Source organism: Macaca mulatta, chromosome 19, assembly GCF_049350105.2.
Source record: "Macaca mulatta isolate MMU2019108-1 chromosome 19, T2T-MMU8v2.0, whole genome shotgun sequence".
Lineage (NCBI taxonomy): Eukaryota > Metazoa > Chordata > Mammalia > Primates > Cercopithecidae > Macaca > Macaca mulatta.
The window spans coordinates 55085569-55112143 of record NC_133424.1 but is presented as its reverse complement, the minus strand read 5'-3'; the positions used below and the strand labels follow the sequence as shown (position 1 = coordinate 55112143).

Below are 26575 nucleotides of genomic sequence, written 5' to 3'. Positions count from 1 at the left end.
AGGCTGAGGCAGGAGGATCTCTTGAGCTCACAAGGTTGAGGCTGCAGTCAATTATGATCTCGCCACTGCACTTCAGCCTGGGTATGAGAGTGAGACACTCGCTCTTTAAATTAAACAAACAAACAAACAAACAAACAAAAAAACAATAAAAATAATGTTCTAAGGTCAGATCTAGTACAAAAACTACATCTTATTCTGTGATGTTTAGATGCTATAATTAAATTAGAACATGGAGGTGTTTCCGTATGAATAGCTGACAGATTGTATACTTTTTATGCAGCTGCATCATATTCTATTGTGTAGATATAAGGTAATCTGTTGAATTATCATCGTGCTGATGAAAGTCTAGGTTGTTCCGAATATTTTGTTGTTAAACAACAATACAGTGAATAACCCTGATTAGGTGTCATTTTTTATGACTGGGACTGTGATAAATTTTTCCCAGTAAAGTTTAGGAGGCAAAAATATGTATTTTTTAAATTTTGACATGCATTAAGAAATTTTACTCTACAAGGTTTGTACATATTTTTATGTTCCAAGAAAAGTAGGGGAGGGTAATATCACCTCAGCTGCTCTCACACAAAAGTCCTGAGTGACAGGACCTTTAGGGACAGAGGCACACGGCCTTATCCCTAGTGTCCACACAAGGCAGGGGCATCCGGATCCTGGGAAGCTCCAGGAAAGGTGAGGATCCCCTCTAGAGGACACCCTGCTAAGGATCAGAAAGGGGCCAAGGAACTCGAGAGATTATAGCAGGTCTTAAATTAAGGGAAAGTTCAAGCGGAGGGCACTAAGGTTCAAGGAGCAAGCTGAGGTGAGAAAGTGGAAGAGACTGATGGAAGGAGAAGGTAAAAAGCTCCAGGGAAGCTAGGGGAGGCACATCAGGGCTCTCCACTCCTCCTCAACATTGAACTTTGTAGTGGTCACGCTGGTGGGGCTCTGTGAGCTCTAGAATGTTCAGCACTATCTGGGGACTCTTGCTGCTCAAGGCCAGCAGGACTCCCTCCCCTAGCTCTGACAACCAGCAATGTCTCCAGACTTTGCCAAATGCTTTTCCAAATGAAAAATTTGCCCCTGGCAGAAGCATTTATCTACACTAATCTGTAAAAGCAAATCACCACTAAAATCCATCACCTCTTGGTGGAAGAATTACAAGTGTGAGAGGGGTAAAATGGAGGTCTTCAATATCTATTGAAATGACTTTTACTTAATCAGCAATTTGATGTCCCAGAAGGCATGTTTAGAGGTGATGCCACATGGCTGCCTGTACCTCACAGAAGAAAAGGTGTGGGTTTTCCAAGGGCCTGTAACCGTGAACTGGAAATGTCTGGAACTGTGAAAGGGAATGACACACACTGGGTTATGTTAAAAAATTGATGTAGGGAATTCTGTAGATATTGGGAGAAAAAAATACACAATGTACACCCAAACCCCATTCTGATTCTCTCACCATCTTAGGGCCATCTTGTCTATCTATGAATGGTAGCATAGGGATTTTTGTATATTTTTAAAATTGTATACTGTTGGATCATTTTTAAAACAGGAATAAATCCCAAACTGGACCAAGTAACTGGACACTGCTGGAGTCTCACTTTTGACCAGGAGAGCTGACAACATTCTGCTCCCCCTGACCTGGACACTGTCTGACTCTGGGGCCTAAATGCTCTCTTATTATGGAGAAAGAAGATGTTTTGAACATTCTCATCATTCACCCATTCACCTCTCACACCCGTTGACCTCTCAAACCTCTTCCCCACACCTGGATTTCATTCTCAATTTACTGAGCTCCATTTCTGTCTCTCATCTATTCCAACGTGTGGTGGGTCCAGGTGGTGGCTTCTGCCCATGGTTTTGTAAAAAACAAACAAACAAAACAAACAAACAAAAAATAATAAAAAAAACTTTCAAAATTGCTTTGCCTGACACTTCCTTAAACTGACCTCCCCCTCAGCACCATGATCATAGCAGCAGACTTCGGACACTTTTTCTGGTAGTCAGATGCTTTCCATCTCTTATAAGGAAAAGTGACTCTCTCCACCCTGCATAAAGATTTCCTAGTAGAAATGAACACAGAGATTTTGTTTGTGTGTTCCCAAAGGAAATGACTTCTATAAGGGCATGTGAAAGCTGCAACTGTAGAAAAGACCACGTAAAACCTACATTATGTAGATGATTCTCACCATTCCTTTAAGAGATACATTGTAAAACATGAGATTTATAATTATTCTAGAAGTATAAAGCATGCATACTGTTTTCTTAAATTAATTTTCATAAGGTTTTTCCTCCCATGTGCCCAGGCTGGGCCTCTGAACAAAATTCTCCATCTTCAGTGGCAATGCCTAAGGGGATGACATGGACTTAGGCCTGATATGCAGCTATTCCTGTCCAACCTGTCCCTGCTGCAGGACAGTGCCAGCCCAGGGCCCAAATCTCCTGCTGAAGAGCTGAGAGAGAAAATGGAATATCCAAAGCCTCTTACCTTTCTCCAGGCCACTGGAATGGGTACCAGTGCAGTTCATTTGCCCCTGAGGACACCCACCTGCTGGTCTTTGGCTTCTAAGAGTCAGACCTCACTGGCTTCTCTGGGTCTCAGCTGCTTTCACTCTACTGAGCCCTGCTCTTTCCCATGGGGGTCACTCGCCTGCCACGCATGTCCTCCAGCTCCAGCTGACAGGTCAACCAAACCAGAGCCAAGAGAATGAGCAAAGATTTCACTATCTAGTGTGTCCAGCAGAGATCTAAACTGTACCAAAAAATAAAAAAGTAAAGAGGCACACAGCTCCCCTGACAACATTGTATCCCAAAGCAACGTCTTCTGTGCCCCTCATTAAGGAGCTCACTGTCTCTCACCACATAGGCAAGTGCTTCCAGGGTCTCTCAATTCCTCAACGGGAGGCAACACACATTTTAACCCAGTACCTCAGCAAAGGAAGTGGTGATAATTTACTTACTTGTGATAAAGTTCCTGAAAAGATCCCTAGACTGCAAAATTCGCCTCTGAAAGATGACAGAAAAGGCTTTCCAATTGTAAAACACTGGCCTCCTTGCTTTTAAAAGTACCCCTGAAAGAGCCAAAACAATTTTGCCAAAATAAATTGTAGAACTTGAACTTTCTCATTTGAAATCTCACAAAACGTTACAAGTACTAAAAACAGAAGCTGCTGGCATAAAAATACAAATAGGGACCAAAGGGATAGAATTGAGACTCCAGAAATAAACATTCGCCCTTATAGTTCATTTCTCTTGAATAAGGGTGTCAAGATAATTTAATGGAGGAACAATCATCCTCACAAATAACGGTGCAGAAACAACTAGGTAACAACATGCAAAACAATAAACTTAGAGAACTATACTTCCAACCATATCAAACAATTATCTAAAAATGGATGAGTGAGTTAATTATAAGATCTATAACCACAAAAACATTCTAGAAAACGACATAGGGGTTAAACTTAATGACCTCAAACGTGCAATCGATTCTGAGGTGTGACCCAAATGTATGAGAAAGAAAAAGGAAAAAGAGATAAATTGGGCTAAAGATGCAAGCCATTTGTGCATCAAACGATATTATCAAGATAATAAAAAGACCAAACACAGAATGAGACATAACAGTTGTAAATCACATAGACAATGGTTTCATGCCCAGAATATATAAAGAACTGCTACATCTCAATAACAAAGAGACAAACCACCCAATTTATATAAATGGGCAAAGGATGCAAATAGACATTTCTTCAAAGAAGATGTGCAAATCATCAAGAGGGACATGAAAAGAAACTCAACATCATTAGTCATTAGGAAAATACAAAGTCAAAGCCACTATGGGATCCCACACTAAACCTACAAATATGGCTACCATTCTTTTCAAATGCTAAATGACAAGTGAAAGCCTTATATAGAATTTGGAATCCTCATACATTGCTGGTGAGATTATAAAAATGTGCAGCCATTAGGAGAAACAGTTGTGCTGTTCCTCAAGAAGCTAATCATAGAATTCTCATGTGAAACAGCATCCATTCCTAGGTATATACCCAAAGAATTGAATCCAGGGACTCATATAGGTACACGCATGGGAATGTTGATTGCAGCATTAGTCACAAAAGATAAACTATGAAAACAATCCAAGTGTTCATCAGCACATGAATAAACAAATGAGGTCACACGTACAACAGAATGTTAATCTGCCATAAAGAGGAATGAAGCTCTGACATCCACTGGAAGATGCATGGACTTTGGAAACATTATGCTAAGTGAAATATGTCAGAAACTAAATAACATATATATAAAAAATTCCATTTATACGAAACATCAAGAATAGGCAAATTCACAGAGAGTAGAGATGATTAAGGTTTAGGGTGGAAAATACAGGGAGTTACTATAGCTTCAAAGATAAAAAATTTCAGTTTAAAATGATAAAAATTTTCTAGGAAAAATAGTGGTGATGGTAACTTAACACTGTGTGTGTGGTTAATTCCACTTATTGCACATTTTAAAGTGGTTAAAATAGCATATTATTCACAGAACTGTGAAAAATCGATTTCTATTATTTAATTGACCCAGGCTAAGGTGTTTGTTATGGCAGCTAAAGCCCATGAATACATCATCTGACCCAGTTTGTCCATGAAACCTGACACTTTTTCAATCAAGTTAGCTGGAAGTTCCTCTCCCCAGAACTGCAGGTCCCAAAACAAGAGCTCCAGCAGGGGTTCAATGAGGACAGATCCCATAGGGCAGCCTCGATGTCAGGCCCTGGATGGCATGCGAGGCTATAGTGATACAACCACAACGTGAAAGTGTAAGTGTTTTTACTACTTACAGACACTGGGGAGCACTCGGCACACCTGGAGACCACAAATACAGAGGTCAGCAAGCCCAGGCAGCAGGAGAGAAGAGAACGGTAAGCCAATGTCTTTAGTAAGTCCAGGTGTTATCTGACAGGTTTCCAGCAGGGAGTTTTAACGGATGAGTTTAAAGCAAGCAGCAAACACTGTGACCAGGAGATCACGCTGTGATTGAGAAGTGGTCACTTTAAATGTAAGGGCAAATGTCAGAATATCAGTTTAAAGAAAGCAGATGGAGAGAGAGGAGCCCAGCACACCAAGCAGGAGAGATGCCTCTTAGATTTTATCGCTGGCCACCAACTGCAGCCACTTGAACCAGATACAGTATTGAAAACTGCCATGGTGAGCAAGGCCTGCTTCTGATGTGAGGTAAATAAATTTACACCTTAAAAAACGAATGCCAAGGCAACATGACACTATGAGCACTCATGACATCCCGGGACACCAGCAGGGTGTGGTACTGTGCCCTGGAGTCAGAATCCTGGGTTCTGGTCCCTGGAAGTGAGAAAATGAAAAGGACTTGTCCCTACTCCCCTGGCATTGATCCTCCCACCCTGCTGCTCTGTCTTCTGCTCCCAAGCCCATGTGCAGTGCTCAGCCCCAGACATCACTTCCCCCAGGGTATACACAGTGCCGCCTACTGCACACAAACACAAACTCACTGAAGGTGACAAAAATCTGCGTTTGGGACACCCGATCGTGAAAGAGGGAGAACAGTGAACGTAGAGCCACAGAGATGGGACTCACGGGGCTGGAAGGTGATGGAGCTGTAACATAGCATATGTGTGACCTCTTTGAAACGTGCAGATCCTTGTGGAATAAAACATGCAGCCTGGCCTGGGACTTCGGCCACCCACACTTCCCTTCCAGTCCACCAGAGGGCGGCAGAGTCCCTCCAGCCTGGAGCCTTCCCAGGGGATTCCGACCTCCCTCAGCAGAACCGGTAGCCAAGCAGGGTCCACCCTCGCCAGGGTCACCTCGGCCCAAGTCCTCAACGTCCTCCATGCTCCCCACACGGACTCTGTCAGCTCCTCCCTGACCTGGCGGCCGCCAACCTAACACCACTCCCTCTGCAGGCAGCTCCAGCCCCACACACCTGCTCCTTCCCTGGGCTCAGTTAAAAAGACATCTCCCAGGGCAGCGCTGGTGCACGCGAAGCCACACTGCGCACTTTGCCCTCGTGACCTCTCTCCATCCTCATCAACTCTTCCTCTCACTGTTCCCTAAATGCCCGCCTCTGCTCCATCTGTCCTGTTCTGTGGGGCATCCTAGGCCAAGCCTAGCGCTGACACAGAACAGCGGCTGCCTGAGGGCCCACAGCCTCCCCGGGAATCGGTCAGGCACCCTGTGACCTGTCTGCCCGCTGCACCCCGTGGGGCTCAGAGCGCGTGTGATGGTCACCCACAGGCACCGCATAGGATGTGACCACCTACCCCCGGCTGTCCCTTGGGAAGACAGATCTCTCCTGTTTCCCTGCCGGGAGAAGGGGGTATTATTGCTCTTTGCTCCCAGAACACAAGTCACCCCCACCCGCCTTCTCAGGTGTGAGCAACGTCCCTCCACACAGGCTATCTGGTGACTGCCTGTTCCTCCTCTACAGAGAACAACTTGGCCACGTCAAAACCCTCAGGACAGACACCTGGGGATGTCAGCACATGGAGGGCTGAGCCCATCACGACCACGGAGTAAGTCGGGATGAATCTCTCCAGCTCTGAACCTCTGCTCTGTCCCAGGCTCCCCTTCCTGTATCTCAAGGAGCCATGTTCCACGGGGTTCCTGGGTAACTCCCCACTTCCTCCTGCACCACCATGGGGAAGTGTGGTGACCACAGTACAATCAGCTGGGCAGAGAAGAGAGGACACCAAAGATGGTCAGGAAGAGATGAGAAACCCATCCACCAGTCCTAAGGGAGCAATGGAGTGATTGAGAACTGTCCCTTTGACCATGGGACACACAGCCCCCTCTGAGCAACCACCACAGGCCTCTTCTCCCAAGAGGCATGAGAGACTCACCCTGCACACCTCCAGGAAGGACAGTTTCCTCTGGGACACCCAGGTCCTGAATGTCCATCTTTGGAAGTTGCAGTCAAACTAGACACAATTAGAGAAAGGAAGGGTCCCTGTCACCAGGCAACACACAGCTCACCCACAGCACAATGTGGTGTCCCTGTGACAGGGACCTGCTGCAGCTCCAGCCTCCTGCACTGAGGGGAGAGCCAGATGGGGATGAAAGAGGGCAAGGGGTGTGAATGTGCACCCCGACCCAGAGCCATGGGGACAGCAGGAGGCTGAGGCCCAGAACTGTGCTTGCCCAACCTACAGGGTATGTGTGTGACCGTGTGTGTCTGTGTGCATCTCTTTTGTGTGTGTGTGTGTGTGTTTCTGCACACAGTGTGTGTTGAGGTTTGGTGACAGAATCACTGCTGAAAAAGGCAGAGGCCTCCACAATTCCCAGGGACCTGACACACAGACAAAAGGAAAAAGAGAAGGAGGGACAAGGAGGCAGGACTGAGAGGGGAGGGGACAGAGGGGTGTCCTGGGCGGAGACCCCGCCCAAGAGCCTTAGAAGTGCTCCTGCCCTGGGAAGATGCTCAGCACAGGAGGAAGGACTGCACAGCTCACGGCCGTGCTCAGAAAGTTTCTGGATCCCAGGGTCATCTCCACAGAGAACATGCAGACAGCACAGGCCATGGGGCCCCTCTCAGCGCCTCCCTGCACACTGCACATCACCTGGAAGGAGCTCCTGCTCACAGGTGAGGAGAGAACTTCCTGGGAGAGGACAGGAGGAGGAAGCAGAATGATTGGATTGGGTTTCCTGGAGAGGATGGAGTTCTAAATAATAATATAAGCCAGCACTTTGGGAGGGTGACATGGATGATTCATGAGATCAGGAGTTCAAGACCAGTCTGATCAACACAGTGAAGCCCCATCTGTACTAAAAACAGAAAAAATTAACCAGGTGTGGTGGTGAACTCCTGTAATCCTAGCTACTCAGGTGGCTGAGGCAGGAGAATTGCATGAACCTGGGAGGCAGAGGTTGCAGTGAGCCGAGATGGCACCACTGCATGCCAGCCTGGGAGACAGTACCAGACTCCGTCTCAAAAAGAAAAAGAAAAAAATACAGGAAAGAAGGCTCTCTGGGAGCCTGGATTGGGGAAAATATACCAGAGAGGGACAGGGTCACAACAGGAAAATCACATTGAACTGGAATTGGTAATAGGTAGGAAAATCTCAAGTGTTCTGTTCTCCTGGTTAATCATCACTGGCCAAAACATTTTGAAAAATGATAATAATAACTATTATCGGATGACACTTCAAATGAAAATATAAGCAGGACATGAAACACTGTCCTTAACAAAAAACCTCAACAATTGGGGAAAGAAAAAAAAATAGCCCTGGCATGGAGGTCCCTGGGAACCCTCACATCTGCAGGAGTCTGCAGCCTGTCCCAGGCACTGGGGTGCAATCAAGATCACAAACGTCCCTGTCCTCACAGAGTTCATGCTCTCATGGGCAGGAAGACAGACATGCAAAGAGATCTAGAATGTGAGGTCAGGTGTTGACAAGAGCTCCAGAGGGAGCAGAGCAGGGAAAGGTTACAAAGGGAAGACCCAGGGTCTCTGAAGGAGGTGTCAGGAAAGAAGTCTAAGGATGCCCTGATGTGAGCAGGACCTGAGGGCAGTGTGGAGGGAGCCATGCAGACCCCTGGGGAAGAGGATTCCAAAGAGAAAAATGCCGAGGTCAGAAGTGTTGAAGGAATGGGGGTCGTGCCGCTGACCTTGACCCAGTAGGAAAGTAGGACAAAAACAGACAGACAGACAGACAGACACACACACACACACACACACACACACACACACACACAAAGGGGTGTGTGTCTTTGTGTGTGTGTGTGTCTTCAAGGCTGATGATTGAAGAGATCTTCTCAGGACCCAGGGCCCCATCTTTTCACCCCAATACATAGGTCTCAATATAGACTGATGCTCTCTCCACCTCCTAGCATCACTTTTAATCTTCTGGAACCTGCCCACCACTGCCCAAGTTACGATCGAAGCACAGCCAACCAAAGTTTCTGAGGGGAAGGATGTTCTGCTACTTGTCCACAATTTGCCCCAGAATGTTGCTGGCTACAGCTGGTACAAAGGGCAAATAATGGACCTCCACCATTACATTACATCATATGTAATAGACACTGAAATCATTATATTTGGGCCTGCATACAGTGGACGAGAAACAGTATATTCCAATGCATCCCTGCTGATCCAGAATGTCACCCAGAAGGACACAGGATCCTACACCATTCAAATCACAAAGCGAGGTGATGGGACTAAAAGAGTAACTGGACATTTCACTTTATACCGTGAGTAATTCCACATGATCCCTGGGTGTTGGGGGGGTGGGGGTCACTTCTACTTTGCACACACAGGATGGTCAGGCCTGGACTGTGCCTGTGTCCCTCTCTGCATTATGTCCCATGTTGCGGTTCCGGCATTTAGTGCAGGACACACACAGAGGAGACAAACTACAACAGATCAGAATTCCTTTCCTGCCTCCAGACCCTGCAGACACTTGCTACACAGGAAGGACAGTCTGATGGGGGGGGGGGGTGCTCAGCAGGAGGAGATCAGCCTCAGCCAAGCACCTCATGCCCTCTTCATAAACTTGACCCTGAGAAACACCCTGGAGAACTGAGTAGGGCTTTGCCTAAGAGGCCCCTTGAGATACTCTCAGAAAAGCTCAGCCCTAGAGACCTCAACCCCAGACCCGTCCCTAAATCCTTACTCTAGATAAAGCTGAGGAGCCTGTGCCAGGGCTCAGTTGTGGCAGGGCTTACTGGGACGAGGGATTCACCAGCTGTCTGAGGACTGTGTCTCCTGGAGCTGCTCACCAGCCAGGGCTCAGCCCTCAGAGCCTCATCTAGGCAAGAACAGAGCTTTCTTCACCTGAGACTCAGAGTGGAGAGGACAGAAAGACAAGCTTTGCAGGCCATCAGTCAACTGCCTTGTGAGGCTTAGGACACTCCATAGAAACTCTAATGTCCCCAGAAGCAGAAACAGAAGAGAGAAAATGTACCTGGCAGCAGCTTGTCCACAGGGATCTGACCTAAAGGTCCTCTCTCATGAAACTGAATAGTAATAAATGCTGTTTGTGTGAACACCTCCACTGTAGCAAGCATTAGATCAGGTGACTGTGAAGAATTTACAATTTATTCACAGATAGCATGAAAAGCCACAGTCCATTGGCCATTTAGCTTATTTGACTGAGGGAAAACTGAGGCACAGGAAGGCACAGTCACTGAACCAGAATCACACAAACACAAAAGGCAGATCAAGGTCACATGAGGTCTGTCTGCAGCCACAGGCCCATCCTCTCCTCCACCAGAAGTGAGGAAGTACTGGGTTCCAAGGGCCCCATAGTCATTTATTGGCTCAAATCCTCTCTTCTTAGGCATCCAAAACTCAGAGGAGTGAGAACAAATGATCAGCTGATTAATCTGTACTCCAGAACTAAATTACCTGTCTCAACCATCAGAGTCAATGCAAAAAATGTCCAGGCCCAACCCTCAGATCTTAATCCCTATCACTGAACCTGAAATCCTGTTTCCCAAAGTGTCCATGTCACTGGCATGACAGGATAAAGGAGAGGACCTTGTATTCTTTCCCCACTCACACCCTGCACCAGCACGGGCCCAGTGTGAGACACACAGTCAGGTGCTCTCACATAACAAATGAAGGAATTGAATGAAGAAATGAATGATCCATAACCTCTTTAGAGACTGGATCTCAGTTGCAGAATCCTAGGAGGTCTAGCCACACCTTTCCCTTGTCATTCAGAGGCTGACACCCAACTTTCATCCCCCCACTACCTCTTGCTCCTAAAGACACCCCACCTCATGTAAGTCAAAACCCTTTGGCCACTGGAGGATTTTCAGGACTCCCTGGTCCTGGACTATTGAACTGGGGCACCTGGTCCCTGGGGTCTCTGAAGTCACTGTAGCCCCCACTGTTCACTGCCATGCTGTCTCTGCCTCGCTCTGCTTCTCTGTGTCCCTCATCTTCCTCCCACTTCATTCTAACTGGCAAGCCCTGTCCTGCACAGCTTCTTCCTCCACCCCTAGGCCTTCCCCAGACACTCCCTCTAACTAGGCTGCCTTCTAATCCCTTCCTGCTAACACTGTGGAATGGAAAGGCACAGAAATGACCTGGAGTTTCCACTCCTGCTATGCTTCATCTCGAGCCAACGTCCCCAAGTCACTAAGAGAATAAGTTTCCACTGTATCCCCATTCAGGGCTCTTTCCTGTTGTGAGGCTTATCTGTGCACAAGACCATGGAACAGGGATAGGCAGCTCCTCCATCCATTCTTATAATTCCCAGACTTGTTCTTCTGGCCTCCTGCACAAACAAAACCAATTTATCCAGATGGTGATTTGCAGTAAAGAAAGATTTTAATGACTCCAAGTCTGCCAAATAGGAGGACGGAGGTATATTATTTCTCAAATCAGCCTCCCTAGTGGATCAGGGATTAGAGATTTTGTTTTTCAAATTTTCAAATCTTCTATTTTTAAATATACTTTAAGTTCTAGGGTACCTGTGCACAACGTGCAAGTTTTTTACATATGTATATATTTGCCATGTTGGTGTGCTGCATCCATCAACTCGTCAGCACCCATCAACTCGTCATTTATATCAGGTATAACTATCATTGCAACCCCACCCCCAACCCCTCCCTATAATAGACCTCTGTGTGTGATGTTCCCCTTCCCGTATCCAAGTGATCTTATTGTTCAATTCTCACCTATGAGTGAGAACACACGGTGTTTGGTTTTCAGTTCTTGTGATAATTTGCTGAGAATGATGGTTTCCAGCTGCATCCATGTCCCTACAAAGGACAGGAACTCATCCTTTTTTATGGCTACATAGTATTCCGTGGTGTATATATGCCAAAATTTCTTAATCCAGTCTGTCACTGATGGACATTTGGGTTGATTCCAACTCTTTGCTATTGTGAATAGTGCCGCAGTAAGCATATGGGTGCATGTGTCTTTATAGCAGCATGATTTAAAATCCTTTGGATATATACCCAGAAATGGGATGGCTGAGTCATAAGGTATTATTAGTTCTAGACCCTTGAGGAATCGCCATACTATTTTCCACAATGGTTGAACTAGTTTACAATCCCACCAACAGTGTAAAAATATTCCTATTTCTCCACATCTTCTCCAGCACCTGCTGTTTCCGGACTTTTTAATGATTGCCATTCTAACTGGTGTGAGATGGTATCTCATTGTGGTTTTGATTTGCATTTCTCTGATGGCCAGTGATGACGAGCATTTTCTCATATGTCTGTTGGCTGTAGGAATGTCTTCTTTTGAGTCTGTTCATATCCTTTGCCCACTTTTTGATGGGGTTGTTTGTCTTTTTCTTGTAAATTTGTTTGAGTTCTTTGTACGTTCTGGATATTAGCTCTTTGTCAGATGAGTAGATTGCAAAAATGTTCTCCTACTCTGTAGGTTGCCTGTTCACTCTGATGATAGTTTCTCTTGCTGTGTAGAAGCTCTTTAGCATAATTAGATCCCATTGGTCAATTTTGGCTTTTGTTGCCTCTGCTTTTGGTGTTTTAGACATGAAGTCTTAGCCCATGCCTATGTCCTGAATGGTATTACCTAGGTTTTCTTCTAGGGTTTTTATGGTATTAGGTCTAACATTTAAGTCTCTAATCCATCTTGAATTAATTTTCGTATAAGGAGTAAGGAAAGGATTTAGTTTCAGCTTTCTTCTTATGGCTAGCCAATTTTCCCAGCACCATTTATTAAATAGGGAATCCTTTCCCCATTTCTTGTTTTTGTCAGGTTTGTCAAAGTTCAGATGGCTGTAGATGTGTGGGAGTATTTCTGAGGGATCTGTTCTGCTCCATTGGTCTATCTCTCTGTTTTGGTACCAGTACCATGATGTTTTGGTTACTGTAGCCTTGTAGTATAGTTTGAAGGTAAGTAGCATGATGCTTCCAGCTTTGTTCTTTTGACTTAGGATTGTCTTGGCAATGCGGGCTCTTTCTTGGTTCCATATGAACTTTAAAGCAGTTTTTTCCAATTCTGTGAAGAAACTCATTGGTAGCTTGATGGGGATGGCATTGAATGTATAAATTACCTTGTGCAGTATGGCCATTTTCACGATATTGATTCTTCCTATCTATGAGCATGGTATGTTCTTCCATTTGTTTGTGTCCTCTTTTATTTCACTGAGCAGTTATTTGTAGTTCTCCTTGAAGAGGTCCTTTACATCCTTTGTAAGTTGTATTTTATTCTCTTTGAAGCAATTGTGAATGGAAGTTCATTCATGATTTGGCTCTCTGTTTGTCTGTTACTGGTATATAAGAATGCTTGTGATTTTTGCACATTAATTTTGTGTCCAGAGACTTTGCTGAAGTTTCTTATCAGCTTAAGGAGATTTTGGGCTGAGATGATGGGGTTTTCTAAATATACAATCATGTCATCTGCAAACAGGAACAATTTGACTTCTTCCTTTCCTAACTAAATGCTCTTTATTTCTTTCTCTTGCCTGATTGCCCTAGCCAGAACTTCCAACACTATGTTGAATAGGAATGGTGAGAGAGGACATCCCTGTCTTGTGCCAGTTTTCAAAGGGAATGCTTCCAGTTTTGCCCATTCAGTATGATATTGGCTGTCGGTTTGTTACAAATAGCTCTTATTATTTTGAGATACGTTCCATCAATACAGAATTTATTGAGAGTTTTTAGCATGAAGAACTTTTGAATTTTGCCCAAGGCCTTATCTACATCTATTGAGATAATCATGTGGTTTTTGTCTTTGGTTCTGTTTATATGCTGGATTACATTTATTGATTTGTATAAGCTGAACCAGCTTTGCATCCTAGGGATGAAGACCACTTGATCATGGTGGATAAGCTTTTTGATGTGCTGCTGGATTCGGTTTGCCAGTATTTTATTGAGGATTTTTGCATCGATGTTCATCAGGGATATTGGTCTAAAATTCTCTTTTTTTGTTGTGTCTCTGCCAGGCTTTGGTATCAAGATGATGCTGTACTCATAAAATGAGTTAGAGGATTTCCTCTTTCTATTGATTGGAATAATTTCAGAAAGAATGGTACCAGCTGTCAACATTAGATAGAGATTTTCAAGGAGAGTTTCAGGGGCACAGGACTAAAAAATCTGTACTGCTGATTGTTTGGGGATGGAATCATGGGGGCAGAGGGAAATGATCTGTTTGTGCCTGAATCCGCCTCTAGGTGAGGATCAGGTGACTGGCTGAGCCATTAGTCATGGGTATGGATGATGTCAGCAGGTTGCCAGAATGCAAAGAATGAGAAACATCTCAAAAAACCAATCTCAGTTTCTGTAATAGTGATGTTCTCTATAGGAGAAATTAGTTACGAATTTTGTAAACTCTGGGCAAATGACATTTGAGCAGTAAGGGATTATAGAAACTGTGTCTACATTTTAGCAGAATTCACTGCCCTCCTATAATCTTACTCTCAGGGTCTTTCACCAGTTTTACAAAGGCAATCCCTGAGCAAAATAAGGGTATTAGTGTTAAGGAGGAACTATTATCATTCTTGCTTCAAAGTTAAACCATAAACTAAAATCCTCTCATGGTTAGCCTGGCCTATCCAGGAATGAGTGAAGACAGCCAACCTGAGACTAGATGCCAGATGGAGCCAGCCATGCTAGTTTGCTGTCACTATTGTAATCTTTGCACTGACTCACCAGGATGTCAGAGGCTGGACAGGTCTGCAGTCCAAAGCCCATGGGCTAATTTCACCCATTTTACTCATGACTCCATCCTCAGCCTACTATGGAGTTCACATTCTCCAGTCACTTCCTAGAGACTTCTGGTTTCCTGTCAGGCATATAAGAAGCTTGAAATTTGTCACTCGGTTAACAGTAAGTGAACAGTTGAACAAACTCAAAAGTCGACAACTCGTTAAAATACCTCAGAGATGGCCAGGCACAGTGGCTCACGCCTGTAATTCCAGCACTTTGGGAGGCCAAGGAGGGTGGATCACGAGGTCAGGAGATCAAGACCATCCTGGTGAACACGGTGAAACCCCATCTCTACTAAAAATACAAACAAATGAGCTGGGCGTGCTGGCGGGTGCCTGTAGTCCCAGCTACACTGGAGGCTGAGGCAGGAGAATGACGTGAACCCGGGAGGCAGAGCTTGCCGTGAGCCAAGATCCTGCCACTGCACTCCAGTCTGGGCAATAGAACGAGACTCCATCTCAGAAAAAAAAAAGAAAAAAAAGTGCTGTTAGAGAAATGAAGAATGCTTTTGATGCTTACTAGTAGAATGCACACAGCTGAGGAAAGAATCCCTAGCTTGAGGATGTGTCAATAGAAAGTTCCAAAAAGGAAACAGGAAAGTTCAAAAAGAGTAGGGGAAAAAAATGAAGCAATATATTCAACTTCATGTTTACCATTTTTTATTGACAATAGCAATTTTTAAATTTTGTAGTTATGGTACAACTATCAAGGCCGTAACATTCACGAAATGGGAATACTGTTGGGTTCGGGGACCTGTTGGAGGTGGCCCGCGGGTGCTATTTAATGATTTTCCTACCTGGGCCACATTCGATTGTTTCCTTATGATGATGCCATTTTCATAAGTTGGGATTCTTCGTGTGGGGGACATATGACCCAGTGGAATCTCACTTAGACTATTCTTAATTCACACAAACTTAAACTCTAGTTGTATTTCCTGAGGTTGAGAGAAAATGAAGAAAGCACTTCACATACCTGTTTTGGGCTCCTCCCCATTTTTCCTAACTCTGCACAGAAATTAGAAACAGGGAGTTCTTTCTATATTTACTAACATAACACACATCACTTCTTTTAATTCGGCATCATTCCTCCCTTTATGTAATTGACACACTGACCAGTTCTGTCATTTTAACGGGACTCCTTCTACTTAAGGAGTTGCTAATTTCAAATCACCTTTGGCATCTTTCTTTGAGCATAATGTGATCCTGTTGGAATTCACCCCACACCTAAACCTTAATTGGGTATCAAGAGAAATACTACTATCAGCAATTCATCTTAGATATTTGGACCATCAGTAAACATTTCCACTTATGACAACATTTTAATGTTTCCCTCAATTTTTGTTTTGTTTCGTTACTAGAGTCACATCATAACATGAGGTCTAAACTACTGACAACTTTTTATGGGAAAATTACAGTATTACAAATTGAACATCCCAAATCCAGAAATCCAAAATCTGAAATGCACCAAAATCCAACACTTCTGACCTCTGATGTGATGCTAAAAAGAAGTGTTCACTGGAGCATTTTGGATTTTAAATTTTCAGATGTGGGATGCTAAACCATTACATCTACTGCAAATATCCCAAAATAAAAAAAGTTAGAACTCCAAAACACCTGGTTTTAAGGTTTCTGCATAAGGAACACTTTATCTGTATGAACTATAGGCATGAAGCTGTACAGGAGATCTCTAGAACCTCCTCATCCTGCATAACTGAAACCGCACAGCCACGGAACAATGCCCTATTCCCCCGACCCCAGCTCCTGGAAACTGCTTATCTACTCTCTGATTCACCCTGGATTCCACTGAGATGAGGTACATGGAGTAGTCAAACTCACAGAACATTCACAGAGTACAATGTCTAATGAGAAAAAGTATCTGCAGGAATTCTTCCCAAATATTGGTCTAATAGCCACCAAACACATAGGGTCCATGAGGGCCAGACTTCCATCATCAGTTCATGCTCTCCCTTTCCACCAGTCAGTTCTGCATTTGCAAACACCCACATGTATTTCTAGAAAGATCCACATGGTCCTCACCTGCTCACTACAGTGGGAAGGGAGCATCATGGATACAGAACGGGGAACATGATCTTGGTCCAAAACTGTCAGCTCTTGCCTGTCCCCTTGACTCTTTGTAGGTCATTCCTTGGACTCTACTCTATCTTTAGAGGTCACTGGCTCCAGTCAGTCACTATGAGACAGCTGGGAAAGCTGCCTCACCTTGTGCCTCCACTCCCTGATGACTGAACTCAGCTCCAGGCTTGACTCTGGTCTCCCCTGCGTTATTTCTGCTGAAGTACCCAGTCCCAGGCCAGGCTTCCCAGTACCCAAAGGGTTTAAGGACAATGGGAAGTTCCATCATCCATATCTAGGATGCCCTTGGAAAGGGAAGCTGCAGAGAAAACATACCTTGGGGGGCAAAGTAAGACTGAAACGAAGAAGATTCCAGCACTGCATGCTTCAAGTGAGGACCACAAGGTGGGCCACGCATGCAGTTGGAGAGGGAGGGACTCAGAGAGGCACCAGGGCCTGTGACTGCTGGTCTCATGTGTTTCCATGACATAATGCTGCTGCTCAATTCACACTTGAGAAAGAGTGTGCTTCTCCCACATACAGAAGGCAGCCTCACAATCTATGAGCCCCCAGATTGCTATGCATCTGTTTTGTAACACACACACACCTGCCATGGGCTTTTAAGGACTTGGGTGGACTGAGAAGTGGGAAATGCCATCTCTGATTGAAAAATGTCTTTGGAGGAATCAAAGGTGCCACACAGGGCAATCTTCTCTCTGTTATCTGCACAGTGGAGACTCCCAAGCCCTCCATCAACAGCAGCAACTTAAACCCCAGGGAGGGCACGGAGACTGTGATCTTATCCTGTGATCCTGACACTCAGGACGTAAGCTACTTGTGGTGGATAAATGGTCAGAGCCTCCCTATCAGTCGCAAGTTGCAGCTGTCCGAAAACAACAGGACCCTCGTTCTATCTGGTGTCACAAAGGATACTGCAGGACCCTATGAATGTGAAATGAAGAACCCAGTGAGTTCCAGCCGCAGTGACCCAGTCACCTTGAATCTCCTCTGTGAGTATCTTCTGTTCCTCTGTGAGCCAGGCTGCCATACCATATACACGGCCAGAGGCCAGGCATCTCACTCCCTCTCAGGTGCAAGTACAGAGACCTTTACCCCTGGACATCAAAGCTGGCCATGATGACTAAGAGTAGGCTTAGGCTTGATCGACAATGGGAGAGAAGAGGCTGCTCCTGTCATGGGAGACTCAGGGTCCACAGATTATGATGGGAGAAACAGGTGAATGTCTCAAGCTGCAGATCAGTGAACACAGCAGGGATTTGGCTGGGACTTCAGTGTTGTGACATAGCTCACAGGGTCACTGTAGCCCTTCCACAGACCAGGATTTTCCCTTCCCTCTGACAACATCACCTGTGACTTTATTCTCTTTGCTCCAGATATCCTGGATGCCTCCACCATGTCTTCTTCATACACCTATTACCATACAGGGGAAGTCCCCAAGATCTCCTGCCTCACAGACTCTCACCCACTGGCAGAGCATTCTTGGCTGATTGATGGGAAGTTCCAGAAATCAGCACAAGTGTTCTTTATCCCCGAAATCACCAAAATATATAGAGGGGTCTATATCTGTTTCATCCATAGCTCAGCCACTGGCGGAACAAATCTCGTAATCAAGAGGGTCATAGTCCCTGGTAAGTGGATCCCTGGAGCACTGGCAATATGTTTTCCAGTGAAGTCTATCTGGCTATCAGGGAAGAGCCACCTGCCCTCTGCAAAGGGAGAGGGAAAATCAAAAACCCAGGACAGGGAATATGTTTCTGCTCCAAAACAACCAGCTTTTGCCTGTCCCCTTCACTCTTTCTAGATCATTCCTTGCACTCTGCTCTATCTTTGGAGGTCACTGGCTCAAGTAAATCATCATGAAACACCTGCAAAAATCTGCCCCACCTTGTGCCACCACAGCCTGATGATTGAACTGACCTCCAGGTTTGACTCTGGTCTCCCCTGTCTTCTTTCTGTTGAAACATCCAGTCCCAGGCCAGGCTGCTCAGTATCTTCAGGGTTTCAGGACAATGGGAAGTCCCATTATTACTCATCTCTAGAATGTCTTTGGAAATGGAAGCTGCAGAGAAATCACATCTAGCGGGGCAAAGTAGGATGGCATTTGGAAGGGGCCCAGTAGTTGCACATTCCAGGTAAGGAAACCAAGGTGAGCCAGTCAGTCAGCTGATTAGAGAGGGACTGGGAGGTGTAACAGGGGCTGTGGCTCCCACTGACATGTCTGTCCATGACCCAGCACTGCTGTTCATTTCGCACTTGAGAAAGTCTGTGCTTCCCTAAGACAGAGCAGGCGGCCTCATAGTCTTTGAGCCATTAGATCATCATGCATCCGTCTTGTGACACACGCACCAGCTATTGACTTTCAAGGACTCGGGTGGGCTTAGTTGTGGGAGATGCCAACTCTGACTGAAGGATGCCTGTGGAGGAATCAAAGGTGCCACACAGGAAAAACTTCTCTCTGTTATCCACACAGCGGAACTGCCCAAGCCCTACATCACCAACAACAATTTCAACCCCATGGAGAATAAGAATGTTGTAGCCTTAACCTGTGAACCTAAGACTCAGGTCTACACCTATGTGTGGAGGGTAAATGGTCAGAGCCTCCTGGTCAGTCCCAGGCTAAAGCAACCCGGTAAAAACAGGATCCTCATTCTAACCAGTGTCACAGGAAATGACACAGGACCCTATGCATGTGAAATACGGGACCGAGTTGGTAGCATCTGCAGTGACCCAGTCACCCTGGATGTCCCTTGTATCTTTAGTTCCTCTGTGGGCAAGGCCACCAGCTAAAATCCAAATGACCAGAGATCAGGCATCTCAGTCTTTCTCAGGTACAAGTATGAACACTTTTATTTCTGGACACCCGAGATGGCCATGACTCCCCGCCCTGGGAAAACCTGGGTAGGCACAGCCTCAACCAAGAATATAAGGGTAGGGGATGCTTTTGTCATGGGAGACTTGGCATCTACGGCTTGTGATGGGAGAAACAGGTGAATACTTCGGGCCTCGTCTCAGTGAACACACAAGGGTTTGGCTGGGCCTTGAGGGTGTTTCTTAGCTCAGAGGCACACTGTGTCCCTTTAAGAGACCAGGAGCATCCCCTTCCCTTGGATGACATCACCTGTGGCTTTATTGTCTTTCCTGCAGATGGTCCAGAAGTTCCCAGCATTTTTCCTTCACGCACCGATTACCATTCAGGAGAAAACCTCTACTTGTCCTGCTTCGCGGATTCTAACCCATCGGCAGAGTATACTTGGTCGATGCATGGGAAGTTTCTGCAATCAGGACAAGAGCTCTCTATCCCCAAAATTACTACAAAGCATACCGGGATCTATGGTTGCTCTGCTCGTAACTCAGCCACTGGCAGCGAACGTTCCACATTCAAGATGATTGTAGTCTCTGGTAAGTGGATCCCTGCATCACTGGCAATAGGGTTTTAGGTGGAGTCTATCTGGCTTTCAGAGAAGAGTCAGGAAAACATTTTTATTCCCAGCCTGTGTCCCATGGGCAGAAGCAAATCCTAAATTCTCCTCCTGAACCCTCTCAATTTGTCTCTACAGACTCTCTTCTCCTTGTTTTTCTGTTTTCTCATGGCTGACCTTGTGTCCAGCCTGAGAAAGGTTGGGAGGGAAATTTGTCAGTCCTGAGCCCTATGTAGTGGAAGAGTCTTCATAGAGGGACAAGAAGGAGAGTCCTCAAGTTCAAGTTGCTTCTTGCTGTCACCGACACATCCCTTTCTGCCACATCTTTATTTTCTTTTACTTACTCCATGAGCTACAAGGAACACCTGAGGCTTTGAAACAAGCTCAAATTTTTCCCCCAAATGAGAGGAGGAAGCCCCTTGGATGAGAGAGGAACAGCTCAGACTGCTGCCTGCTCCGCTCTGGGCTTCTCCAGTGACTGGCCCTTCCTGACTCCACCTGGTGTGGGACCAGCATGTGTGGAGAAAGAGCCCTGGTGGCCTCTCCTGAATTCGGCTAAATCGAACTGCCAGTTGAAGTGAAGGCTAGGTTGCAGGGAAATTAGAAGAGAGGGAGCCTTGGGGCAGACTCTTGAGCTGTGTTATGGTTCTGAAGTCACCGGCTGTATAAGACTGTTGACACAGCACGTGGGACACAGCAGAGAGGACAGTGAGTGATGCACACTTGTAGAAATAGGGATATTCACCTCTGGGGCTCTGCATGGCAGGAAAGAGGCAATGCCAAAAAGTGTGTATTTATAGAGTATAAGACTACCAGGACACTTTATATATATCTAATATAAGACTTATCTTTAACTATTTCTAAGTGTGCAATTTAGTGTTGTGTAACCATGACACTATCCATTTTCAGAACTTTTTCCTTATATCATATTAAACCTCTGCACAAAAGAAATGGTAATTCTCAATCCTTCTCCCCCTAACCCTTAGCACCCACCATTCTACTTTCTGTCTCTATATAACTGGCTATTCTATCTTTCATAAATGGAATTATATAATAATTATCCTTTTGTGTCTGGCTTATATCAGTTAGCATAATGTCTTCAAGGTTCATCCATTTTGCACGATGTATTGGAATTTTATTCCTTGTTGAGGTTGAATGACATTTCGATGTATAGATATACCTCGTTTCCCTACCCACTTATCTTTCAATGGACTTTTCCGTTGCTTCCATTTTTGGCTATTGTGAGTAATGCTTCTCTGAACATCAATGTGCAATTATTTGTTCAAATTTCTTTCAATTCTATAGGGAGTATGTCCAGAAGTGGAATTGCTGGATCAAATGGTAATTTATTGTTTGATTTTTTGAGAAACAGCCACACCACTTTTTACAGTGGCTATAACATTATCCATTCCCATCAGCAATGCACTAGAGCTCCAATTTTTCCATCTATTTGAAAACACTTGTTATTTTGTGTTGTTGTCGTTGTTGTTGTTTATCAAAGCCATCCTAAAGTGTGTGAGGTGCTGTCACATTGTGGTTTTGATTTGCATATCTCTAAGTGTTCGTGATGCTGAGGAACTTTCTGTGGGCTTACTGGATATTTGTATATCTTCCTTGGAGAAAACTCAGTTTTAATCCTTCGTTCATTTTTAATTGGGTTTTTGGATGTTTGCTGTTGTTGACTTGTAGTTTTTCATGTATTCTGGAAATTAATTTTGTATCCCACATGTAATTTGCAAATATATTTCTCATTTCATGGGTTGCCTTTTTACTTTCTTAATAATATTCTTTGATATATAAAAGGTTTTGATTTTTAAGAAGTCCAATTTATCCATTTTATTTGTTGCCTATGCTTTTGTTGTTACAACCAAGTGATCATTGCGAAATCCAATATCATGAAGCTTTTCTCCTATGTTTTCTTCTAAGAGTTGTATAGATTTTGCTCTTACATTTAGATCTTTGATCTATTGTAGGTTAATTTTTGTATGTGTTGTTAGGTAAAAGTTCCACTCATTCTTGCCCTTGGATATCCAGCTTTCCCAATATCATTTGGTGAAAGCACTGTCCTTTCCCCATTGAATGATCTTGGCACACTCGATGAAAATCATTTGGCCCTATATGCAAATATTTCTTTCTGGACTCTCTGTTCTATTGCACTAATTTCTATGTCCTCCTTTATGCCAGTACCACACTGTATTGGTTACTGGGGCTTTGTAGTAAACACTGAAATCAGGAAGTGTGGGTCCTGCAGCTTCTTTCTTCCTCTTCAAGGTTGTTTGTCTATTTAGAGTCATGAGATTCAATATAAATTTTAGGACAGATTTTTCTTTTACTACAAAAATGTCACTGAGATTCTGATAGGAAATGTATTGAATCTGCAGCTCACTTTGGGTAGCTTTGTCCTCCTAACAATACTGAGTTTTCTAATTCATGAAAACAGAATGTCTTTCATTTTATTGATGTCATCATTAGGCAATATTTTATGGATTTCAAGTATAATCATTTCACCTCTTTGGTTCAACTTATTCCTAAATAGTTTATTCTTTTTGATATTAATACAAATTAATTTTTTTTTCTTAATTTCCCTTCAGATTGTTCGTGGTTAGTGTATTGAAATACGACTGATGTTTGAATGTTGATTTTGTATTGTGCAACATTACTTAATTCATTTATTAATTCTAATAGGTTTGTTCCATCTTTAGGATTTTCTACATATAAGTTCAAGTTATCTGCAAACAGAAATAATTTTACTCCTCTCTTCCAATTTGAATGTATTTTCTTAAATTCTCACCTAGTTTTTCTGACTAGACCTTTCAAAGCTACATTGAATAGAAGTGTCAAAAGCAGCATCCTTGTCTTGTTCCTGCTCATACAGGGAAAGCTTTCAGTCTTTCTCCACTGAGTATGATATTAACATTGGGTGTCTCACATATTGCCTTTATGTTGAGGTGGTTTCCTTCCATTCTTAGTTAGAACGTTTTTATTAAGAAAATCATTGAGTTTCATCAAATGCTTTTATTGATTCAATCTTATTACTGATTATAGTTCTATTCATATTTTTGTGTTTTTCTAGAAATTTGTCTATTCCATCTAGGTTATACAATTTATTGGCATACAATTATTTACAGTAATTTCATAATCATTTTATTAGAATTGGTAATAATCACTTCATTTTCTTTTTTCTTTTTCTTTTCTTTCTTTCTTTCTTTCTTTCTTTCTTTCTTTCTTTCTTTCTTTCTTTCTTTTCTTTTCTTTCTTTTTTAAGAGAGAGAGACAGGCTCTTACTCTGTAGGCCAGCCAAGGATGAAATATAGTGGCGTGGAATCTTCTCTGCTTTTATTGATTCAATCTTATTACTGATTATAGTTCTATTCATATTTTTGTGTTTTTCTAGAAATTTGTCTATTTCTGTCTATAGTGGCGTGGAATTTGTCTATAGTGGCGTGGAATCTTCTCTGCGCCACTATATTTCATCCTTGGCTGGCCTACAGAGTAAGAGCCTGTCTCTGTCTCTTAAAAAATAAATAAATAAATAAATAAAGAAAAGAAAAGAAAAAGAAAAAAGAAAATGAAGTGATTATTACCAATTCTAATAAAATGATTATGAAATTACTGTAAATAATTGTATGCCTTATATGTACCATATGACCCAGCCATCCCATTACTGGATATATACCCAAAGGATTCTAAATCATGCTGCTATAAAGACACATGTACACGTATGTTTATTGCGGCACTATTCACAATAGCAAAGACTTGGAATCAATCCAAATGTCCATCAGTGACAGACTGGATTAAGAAAATGTGGCACATATACACCATGGAATACTATGCAGCCATAAAAAAGGATGAGTTTGTGTCCTTTGTAGGGACGTGGATGCAGCTGGAAACCATCATTCTTAGCAAACTATCACAAGAACAGAAAACCAAACACCGCATGTTCTCACTCATAGGTGGGAACTGAACAATGAGATCACTTGGACTCGGGAAGGGGAACATCACACACCGGGGCCTATCATGGGGAGGGGGGAAGGGGGAGGGATTGCATTGGGAGTTATACCTGATGTAAATGACGAGTTGATGGGTGCTGACGAGTTGATGGGTGCAGCACACCAACATGGCACAAGTATACATATGTAACAAACCTGCACGTTATGCACATGTACCCTAGAACTTAAAGTATAATAATAATAAAAAATAGCCGGGCGCGGTGGCTCACGCCTGTAATCCCAGCACTTTGGGAGGCCGAGGAGGGCGGATCACAAGGTCAGGAGATCGAGACCATGGTGAAACCCCGTCTCTACTAAAAAAAATAGAAAAAATTAGCCGGGCGCGTGGCGGGCGCCTGTAGTCCCAGCTACTCGGGAGGCTGAGGCCGGAGAATGGAGTGAACCCGGGAGGCGGAGCTTGCAGTGAGCCGAGATTGCGCCACTGCACTCCAGCCTGGGCGACAGAGCGAGACTCCGTCTCAAAAAAAAATAAAAAATAAAAATAATTATAATAATAATAATAAAAAATAAAAAAAAGAAACAGAAATGTTCACTTTAAAGCAATTGCCATAACAAAAAAAAAAAAAAAAAGAAATATAGTGGCGTGATTATGACTTACCGCAGCCTCAACCTCCTGGGCTCAAGCAATTCTCATTCTTCAACCTCCCAAGATACTAGGACTACAGATGCATGAAAATATGCCCAGCTAATTGGTTTTTAATTTTTTTTTGTAGAGACAGAGTCTCCCCAGTTTACCTATGCTGGTTCAAACACCTGGCCTCAATAAATCCTCCCATTGTGAACTCCCAAAGTGCTACTATTAAAATATGACAAACCATACTCCATTTTCATTTTTGATTTTAGTAATTTTAATCTTCTCTCTTTTCTTCTTAGTCAGTCTAGTTAATGGTCATCAATTTTCCTGATTTTATTTTGAAGAATCAACTTTTCATTTCATTAATTTCCTCTATTATTTTTCCTTTCTCTATTTTATTTTTATCCACTCTAATCCTTATTCTTTCTTTCATTCATTGTGCTTGGGTTTAGTTTCTACTTCTTTCATACCCTTAAGTATGAGAGAGCTTGCTTCATACCATTCTTTTAAAGGTTTAATGTAGTCAGTGAAACAAGATGCCACATACAGACAAACCAATGTCAGCTGCTACATTACTACCATCGTCATTACCGTTGAGGTCAAATACTCCTAGAATGAATTCTCAGATCCACCTATTACTAGCCATATGACACCAGGAAAGATTTTACACTACGCTAAGCTTCTGTCTTTTCATTGGCAAAATGGAAATAATGTCTACCTGACAGAGTTAGTGTGAGAATTAAATGAAGTACAGGTAAAGTATTTAGCACAGGGTCTGGCACATAGGACATGCCCCTCAACAGTACCTATTTACATATATATATATATAGAACAAGCGGTAACACATAAAACTGTAGGACATGGTTACTGACAACTTGTAGGAGAGAAAGGAAAAAACCTAAGTGCAAAGAATCAAGCCTGGTATGTTAGTTTTTACTAACTGAGATGCATCCAGGATGGGATTAGACATATAAGATAATGTATCAGGGAAGACACCTGTGAGGGAATGTGGGGCAGGCATGAAGGTAGTGTGAGAGAACTCAAAGACCACTATGCAAAGCTGACTCCTGTGAAAAAGAAAGAAAGAAATTGTAGGTATCAATGCAGTTCTAAGAGAGTTTTTGCAAGGCTGATGGGGAGTCCTCCAGCAGTTACCCATTAAAGTAAAAGACAGCCCCAGAGAACTAGGCTTGCTTTCATGTCCTTGCTGGGAGCCTGTGGGAAGGAAGCTTTCTGTGCAAAGGAAGTGGTGAATTTGAAATGCACTGACCTGGGCCTTCTGTCAATCATGTCCCTGCCATGAAAACCTGGCAGGGTCTCATTCATGGCTGCCACCACAGAGACACTGAGAAAAAGATGCAACCATGAAAAGGTGGAAAAGTGGAAAGTTCCAATGATACAGAAAATGGCAATCAGCCTTTCTCACATCTGAAAGCTTTTTGAAATGTCTGAATACAGTAGAGAATTGACAGAGGACTGATCACCAACTGAGAAACATGGTGAGAGGGGAAATCAACTGCAAGTATATAATCATCTCCCATCAACTTTCCAACAGAAACAATATATTCCTTGAAGAAAAAATTATACAGCACCTCATGTTGCATGCTTGCAACTGAGGTTTCCCCCAGTAAAATAACATCACCTCTATTCCTTCTTTTCCATTCTTTCCGTGACAGCTCCTTTAAGAAGAGGACATCTACCCTGGGATAATCTGACATAGCAACTGTGATGTCATTTCTGTATTTCAGGAAGACTGGCAGGTATGATGGGCTTTTCTCTTGTTCTGTTTCCTCCAGGGCTGACTGCCATGCTTGGGAGAGGGAAAAGACTTATTGGC

At 43.6% G+C, this 26575-nt stretch overlaps 1 protein-coding gene across 1 annotated transcript; it reads left to right on the top strand.

Annotated features, from left to right (window-relative positions):
* The first annotated feature begins 7453 nt into the window (after positions 1-7453).
* Positions 7454-25355, top strand: LOC722237 (pregnancy-specific beta-1-glycoprotein 7). Its single transcript, XM_077983058.1, has 6 exons — positions 7454-7593; positions 8841-9200; positions 17446-17724; positions 19206-19484; positions 19880-20134; positions 24878-25355. Exons 1-6 carry the CDS (start codon positions 7512-7514, stop codon positions 24928-24930), a joined length of 1308 nt encoding a protein of 435 aa, XP_077839184.1. The 5' UTR covers positions 7454-7511; the 3' UTR covers positions 24931-25355.
* Positions 25356-26575: the final 1220 nt, after the last annotated feature.

Bases quoted from the DNA above. Each gene is read 5' to 3' on its own strand.
- LOC722237 (XM_077983058.1), top strand. From the start codon at position 7,512: ATGCAGACAGCACAGGCCATGGGGCCCCTCTCAGCGCCTCCCTGCACA. The intron at 7,594-8,840 runs GTGAGGAGAGAA...TCCACCTCCTAG, and splicing joins GAAGGAGCTCCTGCTCACAG to CATCACTTTTAATCTTCTGG. The intron at 17,725-19,205 runs GTGAGTATCTTC...TTATCCACACAG, and splicing joins AGTCACCTTGAATCTCCTCT to CGGAACTGCCCAAGCCCTAC.